The 22,984-nt window shown below is 41.0% G+C and overlaps 1 protein-coding gene across 1 annotated transcript in view; it reads right to left on the bottom strand.

Moving 5' to 3' along the window:
• The window catches only part of BMPER (BMP binding endothelial regulator), a 145,704-nt gene that overhangs the window by 34,431 nt on the left and 88,289 nt on the right, over positions 1-22,984 (bottom strand). Inside the window, exons 12-13 of the mRNA XM_072851412.1 lie at positions 16,003-16,332; positions 9,954-10,290 (exon numbers count right to left, since the gene is read on the bottom strand). Of these exons, the coding sequence (XP_072707513.1) occupies positions 9,954-10,290; positions 16,003-16,332 (667 nt within the window). The remainder of the gene's footprint in view (positions 1-9,953; positions 10,291-16,002; positions 16,333-22,984) is intronic.

Here is a 22,984-nt window from a genome sequence, read left to right as displayed (position 1 = left end):
GATGAGTCCACCAGAGACAGAGTTAATTACGAGAGCAGAGCCACACACATGTGTTTCTAAGTGGCGTCTCAACAGTTTAAGGGTGGGTGAACCTGACACACATACCCATGCATCCAGCCTGTGTCGCGTAACTTACCTGAGATTAGGTATTTTGATGGTAAATATTTGAGATGGATAAATACATATTCCTGTATAAGCACAAGTACCGCCACCCATTCTTCTTGCCTTACTTCCCACAAGTCTGCCTTTGCTCTGGTGTTGCAGTGCCCTAGGGTACAATAATCCTCAGGTGCCAAGATTTGTCATGGGGGGGTCACAAGCTTTTGCTGTCATGCCCCAAGCCCTCATCAGCACTGGCCCTGCCACATATGGCTGTGTAGGACCCATGTGCTCGCAGTTAAATAAGAGCTGCGCCTTCCTCTCATTATGCTGCTGGTGCCTGGTGCTCGATCTGCTCTTGCTCTTGGTGCTCCGCTGCCCAGGGAGCAAATATTTTGCAGGTTGAACAGCAGCACTAGAGGCCTCCTGAAACGGCTTGTGCTGTGCTTGTTTGCGAGGCTGCATAAATCACCAGCAATGTGAGGTGCTGATTCCTTCACGTGCTGTGAAGACTGAAGGAAAAATGAGGCTTGAGTAATTAACAGAAGGTAATTGCTTTACACACTAGCACTTTGCACACTTGAGAGAGCAAGTATGGAGTATGGGACCTTCACACACCTATCAATACAGCGAGCCCTTACGGGGATGGACAGGAGAGGAGCAGATTTGCCTTTAACCCGGATTGCTACCTTATACCACAGACAGCTACTAAAAAGCTGACATAATGCAAAGGTCCCCGGAGATCTTGAAGACTGGGAACACCCCAGATTTTTTGCATGCTCTGTGAGATTCAGGAAACAACAGCAAAACTGAAGGAAAAATCTTCAGCAATTAAAAACACCCACAAGAACTCTTTCAGTTAAATCTGACCCATATAAAGTCTCCAGAATGGACCCCTCGCATGCAGCAAGTCAGCTCTCTGAATGACAACAAGAGCAAGCTCGATAAGCTGCTTGGAGCTGTCAAAACCTTCCTAAGGCAAACTTTCTACAGAAAAGTTTTTTGTGCCGGTCACAGCTCATGTCCTGCTTTGTCTGGTTATCCTGCCAGAAGCATAAATGAACTCATAAGAATAACAGGAGGATTAGGTTAAGCTTATTTTTAAAACGTTTCCCACAAATTCATCTCATTTGCCTGCTTATAAACACCCTCGTTCATCTTTGCTGTGTGTCTAATTAGGCAGGATATACTGCAGGTGGCTTAAAATAGGAGCTGAAATATAGTAGCTTTGCAGTTATGCATGTTAAAGGAAAGGTAATTAAAATTTCATGCTATGAGATGTAAACTGATCATCTCAGGGGCCTGAAAGGGATTTCTCCACTATATATGACATGGCACAGTTGGCCAGCTACAGTATGGGTGGGTTTCCTCTTCTTTGCAACACTTATTAGCCTCTGCCTAAGGCAGAATATGAGATCTGATGGGTTGGTTTCTTGAATTATTTATTCACGGAAATAGACATATTACCATCAGCAAAGCATCTCTGGATTTTATTTAAAATCAATACTGCAATAAAGCTTAAAACATAAAAAGCTAAAATTAAATTAAAACAAACTAGCAAAGAGAGCCCTGCTGTGAACATGTCTTAGAGGTTAATTAAAATGAGATTGAACAGAGGTCTTGGATTTTGTAGCAGCTGTAGTTAAAATTCTGTGGTACCTGTCAGAGACATAGGGTGGTTTCCTCTGATGATGCTCACAACTTTTCTGAATAGCATCTCTCAAAAAAATTGGATTTCTTATTGCAGCTAAAAAGAATACTTCAGTGTAGCAAGTATTTTTGCTTTGGCAATGGATCAAGTTGCACCAAATGGCAGGTGGCGTCTTTTAAAACATTTCCACAAGGGAGGATATCACTCTGCTTTTCTACCAGTTCCTCCCCACACCTGCTCTCCTCTTCTTTTTAAAAATCATGCATTGTATTATATTACTGAAACATCAAGGGTGTTTTCCAGAATATGAAAGGACCCTTTCAAAAAATATTTATTAGTGTATACAACAGGGATGGGCTTGTATTTTGCCATGATAGTCCTAGGGCACACTCATGCTTACTGTGAAATAGTGGCATTTTAAGATTGCAGCTTTAATAAGGATATTTGAGATGGGGAACTCTATATTAAAGAAGTTATGCCTAGGGCATGTTTAAAAGCCTATCAGATAAGCTTTGAAAAATGCGAGGGACAGCAGACCTAGTATTGCAGGCTTTTTCTACAAACTTCTTACAGCCAAGAAGAAAGAACCGTGAATGAACTCAAGTTAGCGAAACACAAAAAGGATCTCTCAGTTGCCTGTGGCCAGACAAATCAGGTCTTCTGCCTTGGAAAGCCACCCCTTAGATTTCCCCCAGGAAAAAAGTGGCAAGCAGACGGGATCTGGGGGTCCCAATCTGAATGCGTTTCACTTTGTCTTCCCCAGTAAAGAACGGACCCGCTGTCTCTGAACCAGCTGAAGCTTTCTTAAATTGTCTGTGGTACAGCAAATGGTGGGAAGGCTAACCAAGGATTACTAACCGATGCAAGAGATTAGTGCATTAAACCTGCATGGGACAGGAACAGTCACAATGATGAAAACCTGTTGCCCAAATACAGCAAAATTCCCATTGACTTCAGTGAATCAGGATTTTATCCCATGACTCCAAGGCACTGTAGAAAAACAAACAAAACCACCCTACCAAACCTCTGTTAAAGGTAATCCAGGAACAACAAGTTCTGAGAATGCAGTCCATATTGACAAATGAGAAGGGCATTTATGGTACCCTGCTTTTCTGTGAGATGTCTCCTCCTCTCCTCCCTTCCCCATAGTTCCTACCATCCTTCAGGATCATTTTTGTCTCAAACTGACCTTACATTTTCACATGCAGAGTCTCACATCTGTCAGACACTGGGCAATGAGGAAGACAGTATTTGGTTATGAAACACCTGACTTGAATTTCATTGAGCCAGGTAATAAACCAGAAAGAAATGAAGTTTTACTAGGCAGAAGCAGATTTTTGTAATAAGTCTCTATATACCTGCATGCATGATAATCACAAATTGAGTTCTTTCCTGGAAAAGAGAGAAAAGAAGCCTCATATTGCACTTGCAACCAGTAGGAAATAACATCTCATTCAGTGTAAAAGGACAGTGTCAGGTAGGGTTGTGATCATATAATTAGGGAAGCAAAACAAACACATTCCAGACATGCCATCCTTTGAAGGAAAGGAAACTTCCCTAGGTTTTAATCACAGAGTAGTATGCTGCTTCATCTGGTTTTCCTATAAAAAAATCTTTCCTTATTAAAAAAAAAAAAATCATTAACTTTCCATATAGGGAAGCACAAAGTGGGTCATCGGGGAAGCATGCGCTTCTCGGCTGGAAGCGAGCCACGGACAGTCCCAGGTGAATGGTGTCTGTCCAACACCACGGTCTTGTCAGATTTTGGAGCCCTCTCCACCCTCATCCCCCCCATTCCCAGTACCTCAACAGGAAAGGAGACATCTGTGAATCCTCTGGCATTGCTTCAATATTTTACAGCTGTAATAACCACTGATACAAAGAGAAGAATGTTTTCTAGCCTGAAATTCCTGAGGTACTTTTCTAAACAGACACAAGTGGATGGGGCTTGGTTACATGAAAAATACCCCACCAGGGGCAGGGGTGTGGGGAAAGATGAAGAGGAATCATGATCTGCAGATAGCTGACCTCAGCTTGGCTTCAGATTTATCTTTTCTGACCACTCAACCTATTTGTCCAAATCCAAACTTCTAATCCTTAAATCTAAACAGTATTTTTCTGGCAGCTTGCGCTCACTTTTGGCTACATCAGATGAAAAATACTTCAAGGAGGAGGTTTAAAACAAGGGTGATCTATAGACATATATATGCAGCATTTTTGCAGTACTCCTTACCATCAGCATATAGGTCGCAAAGTTTAATGCTTGCTGCTAGAAATCCCAGAGTGCATCGGACACTACAAAGTCCATTTTCTCTCATTTGTTAGCACTGTCAGTCACCAGCAGTGTAAGTCACGGTGCCTCTTACCTGTATGTCAGTGAGTTCATCACGGCCTTACACAAGATGCACAGGCTGACATTTAGAAGTGGTTTGGGGAATAATGTAAATTCGTATAGGGGCATAAAGTAAAGGCAGCAGGCAGCCTGGTCAGATGTGCATGGAGAATGGGTTCCCAAGCACCAGTGCCCTTGTAAGGGTTGGGAACACCAGCTCTCCCAGTGCCTATGCATTTAGGCTTAGTCCTTTGTGCGTTTCTCCAATGCAGATCTGCAAAGGATCACGTTGTATAAATAGAATGATATAAAGTAGAGTATTTCTGTACAGAAAGCCTTAATTATTAAGCACTTAACAATGCAAGCAACTAAAGCTCCATTGGTAACTTCAAATGGATGGAAGACTCAAAGATGGTGAACAGAGCAGACTGGAAAGCGGAGCATCTAGCTCATAGGAAACTCAAGTCCTGGTGTAGATTTGCTTAAAAAAATACAATTATTATTTCAAATATTTTTAAATTCCTTTCTAACCAGAAGCTGCCTGGGTCATACAGCTGCTCAGTGACAATTTGCCCAAGAAGCTGAGTAAATGGTTTCATCCTGAGCTCCTCTCTGTTGTGGTTACACTGCTGCTAGTACCCAGACTCAGGGCCAGCTTCAGGCAGGCAGTCTCACAGGCACAGGAACATCCCTACCTTAGCACGAGGGCAAGTGGGAGCAACAGCCCCTGCTCTGTGCTGGGTCTGTGAGGGGACCAGCCACGGCTTCATGCTATCGGTCCTTTTCTCAAGCCAACACCACTGGCTTGTCTTGAAGTGGGGGGCAGGCCAGCTCTGCCCTGAGGTGGCTGGAAAGTCAAATGTGGAGGCTGGTGCAGGAGCAGGAGCTGGGACAGGAGTCACCCTGGTGAGCAGTCAGAGCTACAGCCACCCTTCAGTTACACCACAGACAAGCCCTGGAGCAGCTCAGCCTCAGCTGGAGCAGTGCAGGCAACTGCTGTGCCCACATGCACAGCTAGGACCAGAAAACTTCGCGGGAGAATTTTGCAATAGGCGCCCTTGGCAGCAAACAGAGGGCTCCAGAGATCCCAGTTCCACCCACTCCTTTAACACTTGAAACAGGCTTTTCTGAAGTAATTCTTCAGCCTACATTTCTTTTGCACCATCCTGCTGAGTGAACATAGGGGCATAACCACATGAATTTCACAGCTGTAGGACATCATTGTTAACAGGGGAAAAAAAACTTCAAACCTTCTGCTTCAAAGCCACAAACCCTTGGTCCCCATCTTTTAAATAGAGCTCCTAATTAACTTAGCAATGCTACAGCTCACATGCTCTCTGCAGCCATTCATGGCATATCTGTCAAACTTAATAACAGGGAGCTGACGGACTACACAACATTGCAATTTATGCTCTAACTCTAAACAATAATATTTTCTCCAGTTAAGTGGAAATTTTTAGAAAAACTGCAAGACTGCAGCAATTAACTGCATAGTTAATTGGTTAACTGAAACAGAAACTCATTAACTGATTAACTGAGAGCTAAGATGGAGTAATGTCAGCACAGTCACAAGGAACATTTAAGACAAGAATTGCAATAAACTAGATTTGCAATTCCTGAATGTATTTAACAGATTCAAACAAATGAGGCTATTACTATGTTAATTACTGCTTGCCATAAAATACTGAATATGATTAAATTCAAGTGTTTGAGAGAAAAACATACCTCTTAGGACAATTACAAAGGAGAAAAAGAGTAACTACTTATTTGGTATGCTGCTGTCTGTTAAAAACGGAATAATATTAATAATAATAATAATAATAGCAACAATAACAAAAAATATAATAATATTAGGAAGAGTAGTAACAATACAAAGACTTGTCTCAAGAGTTAGGAGCACAAATTTTCCAATCTCAAATGGGGAAATCTACTGCATGGCAAAAGCAGGACATTGAATATTTTTCCAAAGTTATGTCAGTAGTGAGAGTCTTGAGCAATGTCTAACAATGAACTCAGCTGCTGTGTAGGTGTATTAGAGATGGGTGATATACTGATACAATGTTGATGTCACGTTCCAAATCTGTTGGTGATACCAAACTATTAAAAAAAAACCTACTAGAAAGCCACAGATGCTAATGAGGGCAGGTGTTACTAGGATTATTAGTCCTGTGCCTTCCTTTATGGTGTCTCCTGCGGCCCAACTTGTCCCTGTATCGAGCAGCGTTGCTGTGCCTCTCTCACCGTGGTCCTCGCACCCATGTTTGGGGCTGCCTGCTCCTGTGCCTCCCAAGGAGGCTTCCGAGAGGTGTCAACCATGGCTGAGCAAAGCAGGCGTGGGGGCACACTGGGGACCTGCCCCCCCAAACCACATTGCTCCCTGGTCTCACCGGGGCTGGAGTCACCTCCAGGCCCCTGCTCCAGCACAGCTTGAAGATTCATAATGAGATCAGCCATGGGGTAGGGCTTGGTGAGCACAGAAAGTCCTCTTCTCCTTCTTCAGTCCCCTAAGCTCCCCAAATCCTCATCCAAGAGCTTAAATAGGACCATAATATTTCTTGATAGTGTGATAGAGCTTTTTCTGGTAACAGCAGCATGAGAAATTCAGATGGTCTCACCTATTTTTAGTGCTGCTTATACTCAAGAGCAGCTTCAGGAGTCTAAGTGCAAGCTTTATTGCATATATGGTCAAAGTATCCCCTCTAAAAACTTGCTACTGAGTAACCTTGGTAACTTTCTTTTTGTGGCAAGGACTAATCCAGGATGCTTAGCCATATTAAAACATCAAAATAGACAAGTGGCAATAGTGATGACTGCCACTGCTAATCTCTTCCTCACCCAGACTTTACCAAAATCTGGAAATTCAAAATCGTTTCCCTACTTAATGAACTTGCCTCCATAAAGTTCAACCCTAAGGGTTATTTTTAGAGCATTACTCATGAGTACTGAACAACTAGCAATGCATTAAAGACAAACAAAAAATACCAACCCAAAACTAAACAAAACAACTCACAATTAAAAGCCCATAAAATGTGTCTAGTTACAAAACAAAGAATTAAAAGAGTGGTATAAAATTAGATGCTAAAATTGTTAGTTTGCAGTCTGGACTATTTCAAAATCCTTTCTTGTACGCTTATATTGTGCTTTCTTCTACCACACGCTTTGCAGAGAAACACGTCACCAAAGTCACAACATCAAAAAAGGGTTAAGGGCAAGGTGCACAACCATTTCTCCTAAGGTGTCACAGATCTATCAAGGTCAAGCTCAGGAGTTAGCTGTTCTTCACCCCACAACCATGAAGCTAGATGTCTACAATTTAAAACATTAACCATATCCTTTTCACCTAACAATCATGACAATCTTGCTGTATATGTTTTTTGGATGGCTAACAAAAGGAGAAACTACAGCTGTAAAAAGAATGAGACTTAAAATGAATTTGAGACATCTTCACAGAAATCTCCTCAGTAACACAATGTCAGACAAATGTTTGCATTGCATTGTTCGCTGACTTTTTTGGTATTTGGAGAAAACACACCCTAATTCTTAATGTTCCTGCTGACTTTATTTCTATTTCTGAGAATTCTTATTAACAGCAGATCACTACCAGAGCAGCATAATGAAAATGAGGCAATGTTGATAATATAGGCAAGAATGACCAAGAAAGGTTAACTCTTCAGAATGCAATATTTCAAATGGAAAAATTCCATAATACGTAATGTTGGAGGGTAAAAACTGAGAAGCTATTCAATTCAAAGAGGAGTTTAATAGAAAAATGGAAGAACCTGACCCTACCATTCTGCCTCTTCACTTCTCTTACTTCTAGGAGCTTGTTCATAGTCAGAAAAGCAGAATTGGAAAAATTCTAGTTAAACCTAACCTGAAATTAGAAAACATTGACTAAATATGCTTTTCTAAAAGGCCTCAGTAAAAAGCTGTAAATGTTAATTTAAATTTTCTGCAAAAGTACATCACCAGAAATGGGTTCTTTGAAAAAAATTCATGAAAAATGCAAATCTCTTAAGTACTCATACTTATATACACAAAAATGCGCGCGCGCACATATTTATATATGCAAAGATTTATGTTAGAAAGGTTCCCAGAACTTTCTTGAATGTGTGTCCCATAATCATTACCTCCTTGCAGGAATTTCATAGTATGAAAAATGGCCACGGTCATTGAATAAATTGCTTGCTACAACTTTGTCTGTTTCTAACAAGCAGTAGCATTCTACTAAATACCATTATTTAATTTTAATTTATATTTTATCTTTGATTCCTGTATTGGGAGCTGAGCATTCTAACAGCTGGCAACATCTAAATGGAAGCAAACAAACAGCTACTTCTGACAGAATATGATGGTTATTTCAACATAAAGTTTCCTTAGGGAAAAATAGACTTTTCTACAAAAGGACATAATCAAATTAAATACTTGCTTGATTTCATTGTCTTTCCAGGACAAATAGAAGACATAATTTTAAAGGAACAGAAATGCTCTACAGTAATTCTTGTGTGCAAGCATGTAGAGATCTTTTTTCTGGCTGCTATAGCCAAAATATAAATCATTTTCTGCTGTGGTGTCAGGAAGTGTATTGCACTAAATTAATCACAAGCTACTTTAAAAAAGGGACAAAAAATCCACTGCAAAATGAAACAAATCTCTCTGTGCCTGTTTTCCATTTGCATTGTCATCACTTACCTTTAGAGGACGATGGAAGTGAGATGGGAATGTTGCTGAAATGCATTCAACAGACCCTGTGTGTGTGTGTTAGCATCTCTAGTGCTCTCTGCTGTTCCTCCAGCCATTGGAAAAGATAAAGTATTATAACGTGCAGAGAATATAATCTTCACTCTTTGCCAGGCTCCTAGCACAGGGATACACTATAGCAAACTAAATGCAGAAGCACATAGACTACAAGCCAAGCTGTGTGTATTCTAGCATTTCCCTGTCCCAGACGTATTCTGCTGGGGTAGATAAAAGTCTTTCTGTCTCATTATAAAAGAGGAGGAAAGGCAATTCATAAGGGAAATGGAGTCATTTTGGAAAGCTTTTCCTAATAAGCCCAATAGTTCAGCAGATGTGCGCAAGTGGGGAAAGCTGGGAGCGCAGAGATCAGGCAGCTCCATCCGCCATCATACAACTGTGACTCGGCTTGCTTTTATCTTTTATGTCAGGCAATCAAAAGAAAAGCCAATTTTATTTACTGAGTGAGGGGCAAATAAACTCATGCCAATTAAAGAACAGAAATTATGTCTCTGTGGTTTAGACTGGAAGCATTTTAAAGATAAAAAATCTTAAATAAGTCACTCAGACAAGGCTTCTAGATCCTCGTCTGTCTTCCTTTGCTCCCAGGGCAGGATGGGCATGCACTGAACTTTTTGTTAACTCTCTCCTTTCAAACTCTCAACCCACAAACTACACCAATCAAGAGGAACTAGTAATATTTAATATCCCTGCTTTAATAAAGTCATTTTCAAAATGCTTCTGGGAAAACACACTTCTCTGGACCACAAGCAATAGCAATTACAGTCAGCCCCAACTTTGCAGCTGACTTTGAAATCAGAAAGACCTTACCCAAATGTTTTGAAGTCTCTTCCCCCTCTCTCCTCAGTCTCCAAAAGTACGTTTTCTCTAGGTGATCACAAGCCTGCCTGCCTTTCTCACTGTTGGCTACTCGGGTCTTTATTAGCTCAGGACCATCTTCTTCTGATTCCTGACTCAGAAAAGCTCATCATAATGTAACTCTACGCCTGTATATTAATTCCTAGCAAAAGCAGCTCAAAGTATGTCTCAAAAGCTAGTGAAATTGGGCCAACTGTGTGGTTTTTCTCCTCGCACAGTAACTTACTATCTCCCTCCACAGGAAGCCACACTTACCGGTAAAATGTGGTATAATCCACTGTTGAATGACAGCTCTGAAACTCCCATGCTTTGAGTTTCTGGCATTCCCGGTGAGCTCGGAGTTTCACCCTGACTGTCCCATGACAGAGCTCGGGCACAGGTTTTCTCTGCGGGCGGCTGCAGAACTCATTGGACTCCACGCGCCAGGATTCAGCAAAGTCATCCACATCAAACTTAAAATTCCCGTCCCCCCCAATCAGGTCATCTCGCTTGTGCCCGTTGTAATTGCCACAGAGGCCACAGAGTTTGCCTTTCAGTTGCGGTGCAGCCATGACTTCCACAAAACTGTCTCCATCCCATGAGATTTCCAAGCCTAATGGAGAGATGAGACAAAAACACACACACAAAAAAAAGAGAAGAAGAAATTGAGGATAATAAACTGCGCCTGTGTTTGTAAAACAGTGTTCATGGGAACCTAAACAAAGCCATTGGCTTCCTTCTGATAATGTTGTTATATCTCTATATACCCTCCAATACCTTGCAAAATTCTGCAAATTGAATTTGCTGGGGCAAATTTCTAGCTGATTTCACAGGGGGGCCAGAATTTCAGCCATTGTCAGCCATTGCACAGGTGATAGGCATACAAAGGTGTCCATGTCCCATGAGACTCCACCAGTGACCACCTTATGGAAAACATCCTTTTGTTGCCTGCAGAGCTGACACTGATCACTCATTTGGGTGAATACAACTGTTCCAGTGCAAGTACCTTATTTTGTGTGGGTAAAGAGAGTTAAAAAGATGACCACAAAGATAGGTCAGATGGGTAAAATTGTTGTAAGAAGGCATTCTGAACTGGATTCAAACTGTTCATTCAAAAGGTGTTAATTACCAACCTTTTGAAGTTGTCTTCATAAGTCAGTAACACTGAGGAATAATGGTAAACAGCTAACCTTCATCTAGTGGCTGGGATCTAAGTGCTCTGCCACAATCTGTTTTACAGTAAGATTTTGCACTTCTAGTACATCAAAATCAAAATTGCTTTCTGTGGGTGAAATCCATTTTATCTGTCTGTACCCATCTAAAAGCTAGGTGTCTATCTTAAGTCAGCTGTCTGGGCCCCCTCTTTGATGGAGAGAAATAGGCAGCTCTGGGTCACAACATGCGTATCTAATGCAGAGAGAATAAACTACCTTCTGAATGCCTTTCTGTTTCCAGTGATACTCTAGAGGGCCCAGAGATCAGGTGGAGACTAAACTTCTAGTTTTTACCTGGGTGATTGTAAATTAAATGAATCCTATCCTTTGAGGAGTAAATATGTATCTCATAAGGGAAAGCAATTTTGGTATCATATGGGATAAAAACACCAAGAATCACTGCTGCTTAACTTCTACCCCAAAATCACCTTTCTTTTAATTATTTCCAATGTCTGATGAATGCCACTACTTCACATCTCTGCAGCAACCTTGCATCTGAAGATCACAAATAATTTTGCTGATGTTAATTTATTCCCATAAAGTACCTGTGTGCAGTGGTTAGTTAAGGATAAACACAGGAACCTGCTTTTAAACAGGATAATCCAGATTTTACCCTCTTCTCCCTTCTTGGCCAAGAATACCAAACAGCATCACTCTGTGACGCAGGATCAGGGCTTTGCTCCAGCTTTCTACATTTGCTGTGTGGGCTGGCTTACACCACCCTTTCCTCTTGTAAATCAGTGCTTGTCACTATGTGATCCAAATCCTGCCCTATCCTCATGTAAGTAATTAACATACCAGTGACTCAGTTCAAAGCTGGAACCATTCCTTTAGCAACACATCCCATTGTCTCCTATGACAATCCCTACCCACGCCGCAGAGAAACAGGGTGAGGTTCAAACGGCAATTATGGCTATAGAAGGGGTGCTTTGCCATCAGTACATACTGTCCTGGAGCTTGTGTGGTTTACATTGTGTCACCAAGAGTTTGGGGAACGATTTACGCAGCAAGGTTGTGCAGATAATTCTGCATCTCCGGTCGCTACAGTCTATTGCATCATGTTTTCTTATCACTATAGGTTAGCAATGATAGCACAAATATGTCCTGAGCTGACTGTGCCTGAAAGTAGTTTCAAATTATCTAATAAACCCAGCATGGATAGGGCCACTGTGTCCTCCTCCAAAGGCACTTTACACCCAGCCAACTGAGAAATTGTGCAAGACTACAATTGTTAACAAGGCCAGCACAGTGGCAAGGGGGAAAGCTGCCTTTTAAGCTGCTTCATACATTATCATTGCTGGACAAATTCAAATTCCAGCTGTCTTTGCTTCTGACAACGCTGAACAAAACAAAACACAGCTTGATTTGCAGACACCAGATTAATACTGCCGTGCTGGCATTTAGAAAAACCTTGCCATTAACTTATAAACTAAGATTTCTTCAGACTTGAAAATCATATAAACTTTCTCAAAGCTTGAAGCATCAAGATCCAAATTCTCAGACAGTTCTCTTCAGAAAATAACTCCAGTTTTTAAGGCAGTGTTCAGCTTCTTCCCCAAACAATCTCCCTCAGAAGCTGCTGACTTTAAGCAGTCACAAAAGACTGGCTAATGATTCTATCTTGATTTTCCTTTCACAACTTTTTTTCTCAAGCAAAGACTTACTGACTTTCAGTGCAACCACTCACGTTCATTACGAAAGGTGAACTCTAAAATTATCCTGAATATTTGTGTGTCCTTTGTGAGAGTTAAGCTAATCTACTTGTTACATGTTGCTCTGTGAACTCTAGGTACGCAGACAAGAATAACACAAAATTATGGCTTTTCACCTCAGCATATAAAAATGCATATTTTTAAATCTAGAGAGTCCTGCTTTGATTACTGGTTTTGATTCAAGAGACAGTTTAACTACCACAAAAGGATGTCCTTTCCTCTAGCTGGGTATTGTTTAATTACACTATATTCTGCTGTAATTGCTCAGATGGAAGGGTAATTTCTAGCTTTGATGAACATCCTAAAGGTTTTTGTCCATAATGGAGCTTATTCCCTTTTGGCGTAACGAGGAAGGGTATTTACTCCTACATGCATGATAATTTTGTCAGAGCCTGATAGCACTGTGCAGTGTGTGCCTTTTTGTTTGTTCACAAGCAGAAAATTCAGTTGGTTTCTGTAAACCAACGAGAGCTGTGACAGACGGGATTATGCTACAGAGCGATGTTTGAAATGGTCTCCTTGGCAGACAGAAATTGTTTGGAAGAGTTTCTTGGTGCCTATACTCCCCTTTCCTTCCCCCCCAAAATGGATGAGTTTCCCATTCACTTGGACAAGGATCAGAATCCAAGAGATGTGAAGCCAAAGGATGCAGCATCTGTCCCATCTGGGGATGTGCAGAAAAGGAATATTCTCTGAGTTACTTTTTAGGGTTTCCCCTTTTCTTTGAAGGATGCTTAATCAACTTGTTACTTGATTTCTTAACTTGGCACACTATGTACTCTACTGCATTTTAAAAAAATCCTTCTGGATTTATGCACATCACACACTGAGTTCCCCACGCTGGGAACTCCCATCAATTGTTCTCCATGATTTTTCATGGTAAAGGCATCCTCGAGAACTGGCAGGCCGCTCTTCCCTAAAGAATTAGTGCCAAAGTGGTACAGAAAACCTCAGCAAAGCGGCTTTGTGCAAAAGATCAGCACAGAAACAACAACAAAAAAGAATGCTCCTGCACTAGAGGGACAAATAAGTAACACCAGCCCTGTGACCCTCTGCTTTCTTGTCTTTTTAACACACAAATTTTAGACAAGGACTCAACACCATCCTAGCCACACCCATGATGAAGTACCTGCAAGTGCGGGGTGCCAGAATTGCTGCAGCATGGCATCCAGGCGTACAGCTGGTGAGGAATTCAGCAACAAAACAGGTTTTCACTGGAAAATGCCAATTCATCAGAACTGAAATGCTTCAGGGAGACATATCGGATTCAATGAACTTCCAACACAGCACAGGCAAGGCTCCAAGCTGATTTCCTGCCAGCTCGCCTGGTGGGCTGCCTGGAAGCCTGGACTCTCAGGGTATGCAACTCCAGGACAGCCCTGCCATGCAGATTGCCCTGTAGCCAGGGACCACAAGGCTTCCTGAAGCTTTGGGCTCCCCTGTTTTATCCAGGGCTCAGCTCCCAGCTCTACAAAAGGAAAACCAAAAGCCGTGGGAATGCTAGCTGAGCTGTAAGCACCAGACCCTGCACTTCCCAGCCCAATTTTACTTTGAATTTTGCTTCTAGTGCAGTGGTTTTGCTTATTTTTCATTACTTCCTCCCTCCCCCTCTTTTTTCACCCTACACTGGGAAAGTATATATTTTTTTTAAAATCCATGTTTCATTCTGAAACAAAGAAAATTCTCCAATTTTTTTTCCCCCAGCACTCGGAATTTCCTGTCGAACAAAAGGTTTGTCTTTAAACCAGTTCTACTCAGCACATTCCTCCTCTCTACAGCCTCTCTGCTGCTTGTCCTCTCCCAGCAAAATGGAGCCATGCCGTTCTGCTGCTTTCCAGGCCTTACATGCTGAGGAAAGGAGGACTTGGCCCATCATGCTGCATTCAGTGAGAGAAACCTGATCCTGCCCCGTTAAGGGGAGGAATTATTTAGGCTATAATTTGCAGTGATTACACACTGTTTGGTATGTTGTCATATGCCATGTTTGTACTCCCTCTGCCAACACATGGACAAGGGTGTGTGTAGTCGTTTATTAGGCTTGCACCAGAGACAAATAGAATAGCAGCAGGATTAGCTGTCATTCATCTTCGATTGAAAACCTTTCCTTGGCCTGTGGTTGGCTAATGAAATCCACATCGCCAGAATTCATAGCGTTCAGCTGGCTGCAAAGAGAAACCCTCAAGATGCTTTTAATTAGAAGTTGTGAATAATGGTCAACTTGTGTGCATTTTACAGACAGCCACAAAAATCTGCATTGCCACTTTAAGGAATGAGCCCAGAGCTGGGATCCACATTATGCAGACTTACATTTCCAGGGGCTATATGAACAGGTGTCTAAATTCTCAGCTCAACAGTGGGTGCTAGTGTCCCCCTTGAAAAAAAATAATGCTAGATAATGAGTATGACTATGTGTCACGCCTGTGACCATATCACTCCATAAGAAAGATTGGTTTCACTGCTTTCACATGGCATTTAATTGAATTAACAGTAAACAGTATTCTCACTGAAACAGTACTTCACTGTGTAAGTGAAATCTCTCAGGACTACAGTAGTACCTAACACATGCTAATGAGAAAGTTTTAAACTTCCCTCAGTATTTATCTATGCAAGGATACATAGTTTCAGAACAGTTTATCAAAACAAATCTAAGTCTTCTGGTTTAGCATTTTGACAATTAATGTATTTTCTAGGACTCAAAAGACCTGAGAGTCTGCTATCTCCCTTCCCTCTTTCTACAAATAAGGCACCAGATTCTCTGAAGTTTCTGATTTCCTTTTGCTTCTGGTGCTGTGGACTCTCTGTTCCTCGCAGACAAACTCTTACTCGAGCACAAAGCAAGCCCAACAGGATAGCACTGAACAGCAAATTAGGCCTTGGTTTTCAAACCAGGACCTCCATTTTGCTGGGTAGCCCCAGTGAAATATTTCCATAATTTGACATCTTAAACTCATTCCATCCATTAGTAACTATGATTTTATAGAATTGCTGACTCAGACTGTAAGGTATGTTGCTGCAACTGGGAAAAAACCTGAATGTTATGTTTAAGAACTGATCTCCTCTCTGTTCTTATCTATAAGTATCAAGCGATGACACTGCATAAGCCACTCTTAAGTTACTAGAAGTTAAAATCATGGCACAGTTGTCTATACAGGCAGTGAATTGTCAGCTGCAGAATGAAACATAGCTTAGCAAACATTCTGCAAAGACTTCAAACTCATAGCTGGGATCTCTGTCTGCTTGTGGGCTGCAGGGATTTTGAAAGCACTTTGGGTTCCTCATATCTCTAAAGAGTTATAACTACATTTATTACTACTATCGTGCTTTTTTACTGACTGCTGTTCATGTTTGCACTTGAGAAGCTCTCCAGGGAGAAGACACACACACACACACTTGCCCTACCTGCTTTGGTTGTCACTTTCAGCAAGTAACCATCCAAATCGATCTGAAATTGCGGTGTCTCGCAAGGTAGTGAGATGCGGGTCCCATTCCACTTCACTGTGAGGTGCTGCTGGAGGCTGATAGTGCTTCCGCCCAACACAAGGTCCACCGACTTTGTCCAGGAGAAAGAACGAGTCCGACGAGCATCGTTTTTTACCAGCACCTGAAAGGGCGAGGCAGAGGAGGAGCAGTCTTTCGTCAAAACGTACTGACATGTTCCCTGAAAGTTAAATGTCCGTCCATCAAAAGTGTTGTAGTGAGGGTCTCCAAATACAGTGCAAACTCCAGGCTCTGCAGGTGAGTGAGAAACAAAAGCACCATATCAGGATCAATCAAAGTTTTATAAAAAACAGTTGATAAGAACTTAGAGGACACCACTCTCACCTAATCTATCTGCCCTATGGGGCAGATTTGGCTGACGCCCACTAGGAATACATATTTTTGAAAAACAGAAGCTTCGTGGCTTTAGTAGAAGTCTTTCCCAAAGTGGGTGGGAACCAAAGGCAAATTGATTCTTGGGGCAGCATAGGAAGGCTAACCTATAGCTAGGAACCAAAGACACATCTTCCAGCCTATATGTTTGTCCCTTAAACATAATGTACCACCTGAACAGTTTAGGTTATTACAATGCCTGTGAAATTTTTCAAATTATTTCTTTTCCAGAAAATACAAGCCCCACTCATGATCAGAGCAGGCAGAGCCCTGGGCTTGTAGAGCTCACATGTCTCTGGAGATGTGTTATGGGAGCCTTCCCACTGAGCTTCAGCTTTCCAAACATGAAATGTCTAGTCTAAGCAATTCATCCAGTCTCCCTCTCACTGACAGAGAGAAACAGACATGACTAGAAAGTGGGGAATAATATTTAATACGTGGGGAATTACTCTCTGGAGGAGCCTGTCTCTGCTGCCAGCTCTGGGACCACAAACAAGTATCTAAGACTACAGGCATTCCTCTCAGACAGTTAAATTCCCTGGAGATGAGCTCCCACCCTTAAGCTGTGTTGTGGGAGCAAAGCCTAATCCACTAACAGAAGCAGAATTCAAAACATCACATGTATATTTTTGAGGCTAATTTTAATGTCCCCAGTTAGGCAGGGGTGATCTCCTGAAATTAAAAGCCATCAGACCACTTCAGCAGGACCTTGTTCTGTCCATATTTTACACAGACACACTTATAAATATTTTACATTTATAAACTAGGTATATTTATGGTTTTTTTCCCAAATTATCTGTAGAACCAGCATCTTTATTCAGTGTTACAAGCTATCGTATATGTTGTTTATATACAACTGACTTGTAGTAGTTATTGTTATTATGCTACCAACTAAAAGTCAGTAGTACGTGACTAACATGATGCAATTACTATCTAAGGGCATGGTATCTCTGCCAATCATTTGCATAATTACAAATGGAGGGAGATTTCTTACTGCTGTTTGCAGCCATACGCTGGTTGGAGAAACTGCAGCTCAAAGGCAGAACGTTTCCACACTCATGTCAATGATGCTGAGTTACCCTGCAGTTACCCAGCAATTGATTGAATTGCCTCACAATCAAAGAAAGCAGCAAATTTATTTGCATTGCAGCCTTCTCATATAACAATAGGTCCTAACCACATCTCATTGCTGCTGTTCCTGGAAGAAGGAGTCTCAAGGCAGAGAAATGAACACTGCTACTGCCAGCTGGATACCCATGGGCTGAGGCTGCTTTTGAAAGATGATGCCTGTTTTGGGGGGGGAGGGCTTGGTGCAGTAACAAAATTTGACTCAGTAATCAGAGAGCTGTGAACAGCATCAATCAAAAGAAAAAACCAAAACCCAACAAAGGAGCGAAGAGTAACAAGGAATACAGTTCATTCACTGAAACAAAATTTATCCAACTAACCATGTCTCGCCTGTAAAAGGCAGCTAAAAAAAGGCAAATTCAAACATAGAAAAAATAAGGAGACATGGATGTTATGGAGAGGAGGCAGGGAATTCCTTCAGTGGAGTGCAATGCAGCTCTGACTATGCAATACACCTTTCCCAGCAGGCTTTTTCAGCCTAGGCAGAGTGCTATGCTAAAGCAGCTATAATGTTTCTGGTGGTTTTCTAGCTGTAGTTAAAGAGCATCCCAGGATACCTACATAGAGACACAGAAAATGGGGCTGAAGGGGACTCTAGGAGACATTACCTTTTCCTTCTCCAGCTGTAATGCAGAATCACCTGTACCTATGTTATTCCTGGCAGACATTTATCTAACCTGATCTTAAAGAGCAGTAGTAACAGCAACCCCACAGCTGCCTCCGGCAACCTGTTGCAGTGCTTGGCTGTCCTTACTGCAAGTAAGGTCTTCCTAAAGTCTAACCTCAGTCTCCCTCACCGCATGGTGCAGTGCCATCACAGAGCTGGTACCTGGGAGATTTGTGCTTTACCCCTAACTTGCCACATGCACGCTTCTTTAGCTAAGCGAGTAACTAGTCTTGGCATCATTATTATGCCTCTCTACTATGTCTGGCAACCAGGGACCAAAAGTTTCAATTTCTTAAGGACATCATGTTGACAGCTCCATTAGAAGTCAAAATGAACCATATTTGATCAACACCTCTGGAAATCAGGCCCAACGGACTTTAGGCAGAGACTGAAAACCAAGACACTTAGATAGCAGAATGCTTTTAAAAATGTGCACTTCTGTGAGTCTCATTTTCCTCATTGATACCAATGAGGATATCAATAACTATTTTCCAAAGTTCATAAAAAGATTAATTGATTCTCCATAAATTGCCAGGAACCATATCGTTTTTAATCACCAATGCAACTTTTACCAATGGGAAAAAAATTCATAGTTTATATGGAGACCATCTGACTTTACCATTACTAAATCATACTAACATGTTTCTGACTTCCTTATGTACTCATGTAATTATCTGCATGATGAATATTAAGAAACATTTTATTACCTGCTCAGATTCTATTTAATTTTTTCAGGCTTTAATTTTTCTTTAAACATAATGACAACTTTTATGAAAACAAGGAAACTATCAACAAAACAATCGCCCCAAACATCAGCGAAGATTTCAGAGGAGAGAACTGGCTTCTGTCTGTGTTTCTAGAGGCGAAGAACATGGACATATTATACATGTTATTAAGTAACATATCGGGAGGGGGAGGCTCGTTCTTCACCTAAGCAAGTGGCTAAGAGGCAAGACATGAGAGGAACAAACATAATTTAGAGATGTGCAAGTAAAATTGATAGTACCAATGGGATCCAAAGGAAATATTTATTTTTAATTTCTAATGTGTTATGCAGAGTAATGTTGTTTTATGTTATGTTACATCGTGTCACGTCATATGTCAACTTGATGCAGTGCAGTTAAAATAAAAAAGAATGTATTTTGGACTGGATAGCTGAATGTCTGATCCAAATTTTGTTGTTTTCTTTAATAACCAAGGAAATGGGGGAGGGAAAATCTACCTAAAACCAGCCCAAATAATTGATTCTCTGATATCACTGTGTAAAACAATCTTGAAAGGTTTGCTAAAATTGTGGGTTTTAAAAAAAAAATCCACACCCTGCAAGAGTGTGTGCGATAACTCAGGCACTGCGAGTAAGAACTGGTTGGCCTAGAATAAACTTTAAATACTGGGTGTAACAAGACTGCAAAAGACAGGCAACATGAAAAGAGTTCCTGCCATTTTTAGGTTTTGGGTTGTTGTTTATTTCCTTTTGGGAGAGTTTCAATCACATCATGTTTTATGGTTTGCTGCTTTTTTTTTTTTCCCTTCTGAAACAAACCAGTCTTTCTGCTTGGCTGTTTTTGAAATCTATTGGAAGCATCAGTTCTCTAGTTAGGATCGTGTGTGACTTGCTCCTGTGTGGGGACATAACAGATGGAGAGGTGTTGCTGCACCACCAAAGCTATGTTCCTGCATGCTGGAGTATGAATTTTGATAGCTTGTGCTAACAAGGCATAGGGTCTTTGGTGAAGACCTTCCCTTTTTTTCCTGCAGTACGTTGTTCCCAGCTTATTGTGTATACTCCTTGTCTCTATCAGCTGTCTAGGGTAGAGTTAGAATAGGGCAATTATATACAATACTTCCCTCTAAGGCTCTGCCAGCCTCCAACTATTTTCAGTTTAGGGATTTTCTGAGCCAGACATGGTTTCTCTTTATTTAGTGACCTTTGATAGACTTCTTTTCTGTGAATTTGTCCAGTCTTCCCTTGAACCCAAAAATGTTTTTAGCATCCACAACATCCTTGGCTAAAGGCATGAAGAACCACTGCCTCTTGCTTGTTTCGAACCTGGCATTCATGATCTTTGATGTCTTCTTTTGCTCATCTACACATGCACATGAAGGCAAATATACCCATTCCCTCTCTGTCCCTGAAAAACACAGATTTTTCAAAGGAGGGCTCCAGAGCTATGTTCAGGAGGCTGTGACTTTCAAAGCGCCTTAGGCACTCTGATTAAACGTTATTGGGAGCTGGCTGCAAACACCTCTAAACCTCTTTTGGAAATCCTGCATTTAGGCTCCTAAATCAGTGTTCAAAACTTCTGGCTTTCCTAAAAGCTTCTGGGAGCTCAGGAGTTTTCACATTTGTTTTTTAACGAAATATGGACTTCACGCTTCTACATTTGACAATCTTAAACTACGTGTATGATTCAAGCAGTTTGCTCAGCTCCCACCTAAGGCTCTACAGCTTACTTGCAAACTAATAGTAATAGTATTTAGGTGCTAAAGTGAATACTATAGAACTCTTGGCATGCTTTCCTTGCATTCACAAATCATGCGCCCAATTCAAATGAAATGGTGACTTTCATTAGAAAAGGTAAAGGGGAAGGTAACTGTGGGCAAGGAGCACTGTTTTTGAAAACACATTTATCTGTACAAAAAAGGAAGCTGAAAAAGCAACAGCAAGGAAAAGAACATTTTAGCATTCCCTGAGTTTTAATGTACTTTCATAAGGAAAAAAAAAGTTTATGAAATCACGACCTGGTTTGGCCAATACAGAGGGATAAAAGTCTGAAAGACAACTCATTTCTAGTAAGTAGTACACTGAGAAAAGGTAAGAACCACTTATTGAAATAAGTGATTGCCAAAAAGTACCTTTCTGCCTTCCACCCAATGCCTCCACCCCCCTCAGACAGTATTTAGCCTTTCTAGAAAGGAGAGATATATATACTGCTTGGTGGAGGCCAGACAGACAGTCAGCACACACATCCTGACCAGCCAGAGAGCATGAGCATATTGGCTGGGCAATTAGCACACTTGTAGCTCCAGAGCAGCCACAGGATATATTGTCTCTAGCTGGGTTTATTATTTGTTGGGATATAAAGGAAATGGGACACAAATCCATAGGAAACCAGGCTCTGTTAGCTCTGGTGCCTATGGAATAGCTTGTTTTATTTTTTCAGGAGATCAGAGCAGTCAATTGAAGTCCAAGATGTCCAGATGTCTGGTCACACTCTTCTGGGCTTGTAGCTAGTTAAGAGTGGCCAAGAAAAATATACTTTAAATTATAACTAAAATTGGTTTGGACACTTTCTAAGTAAGGAGAGGGAGGAAAAAATACAAGTTTACCAGTTAAGGGTGTTCTGGTTGCACATCTATAATTCAAAAATATCTCAGCTTTTTAAAAATGAAATGAAACTTTGAATGCAATTAGCCCATATGCTGAATTAAGCCCTAAATCAAACAGAACACATTATTAACTTTTGAAAACTAGCTACAGAACACGCATAATAGAATTTCATTAGCTTTTCTTTAAAAAATGCATAAGCCATAGAGTACTTTCCTCATAACTGCTGCATAGTGCAGCTTGATATAATACACATTACAAGGTGTGGTGTCAAAAACTCCACAGGAGTCTTTATGGTCTATTTCATAAATAAAATAGCTATTCCAATTTGTCCAAATACATATTTATACAGTAGACCATCATGGCTGAAACGGCTGAGGAGGTAAATCATGAACAGCATTCCAGTATGAATAACCAATTGCAGTCTTTTTGTTGATGTATTTCTCCATGGCAAGGAAATAACACAAGAAACAGGACCAGCAGGGGCCTATGTGGTCCTTGAGTCCCACTCCCTATTCTCACAGGTACCTAACAATGCATAGCCCCACCTTTTTTTTTTTTGCTTTGAAGAGTAATGGATTTTTTTTTAGTATTTCTATAAAACAAATAAAAAGGATGCAGGACCAGGTGAAAGTACCAACCTTTTACTTCTAAGGCTGGGTCCAAATGCCCTTCAGTTTGGTTTAGCTCCGCTGGTCATTTTGTCAATTAAAAAAAGCTGCAGAATGATTTGTGATGAATGAAATTTTCTGCCCCAAAAGAGGCCTTTACTGCAAAATTAATCACGTGTACTGCTAGACCTAGATGACTGCAGTCCACTTTGAAAGAATTTCATCCATAAAGCCTCGCGACGACTTAGGTAAGACTGTGTTAGGATTATTTATCATGGTTAAAATACACCTACATGGTTGCAGTAGGAAGATTTCATCCTGCATGTAGCAATTTCAAAAAGAGCTATCAATTCTTTGTCAAGAACAAAGATTTAACCTCCACTGCAAATTCCCATCTTTGTCTGGAGTTGAGAGCAGTCTGTTAATGTTATTTGAACTCAGGTTTAGTGTTTTCTTTTTTTAATATGAAAATGACCTTGGTCTAACATAGGATTACTAATTTATGGAATTGACGTCAGTGGTGATTTTTCTAAATCAAGCCCAAAAGAGTACATTTCATTACATTTTTACAGCAGGATAAACTAAACTGTTGAATTTTCCACTGGTATGACCACTGTGTTTAATTAGTGATAACTGTACACCAGCCATGGAGCTTAAACAGCAACATGCCAAAACCAACCATAGTTAACTTCGGCAACAGTAGACAAAAGAGACTCTCCAGCCCTTTAGGAGACAAGGTACTTTTTCTCTCTGCAACAAACTGCTTTGAAAAATAAT

This window comes from Ciconia boyciana, chromosome 2 (genome assembly GCF_034638445.1).
Source record: "Ciconia boyciana chromosome 2, ASM3463844v1, whole genome shotgun sequence".
NCBI lineage: Eukaryota > Metazoa > Chordata > Aves > Ciconiiformes > Ciconiidae > Ciconia > Ciconia boyciana.
Note: the sequence above shows the minus strand (reverse complement) of the source record. Positions and strands in the feature narration are given on the sequence as shown.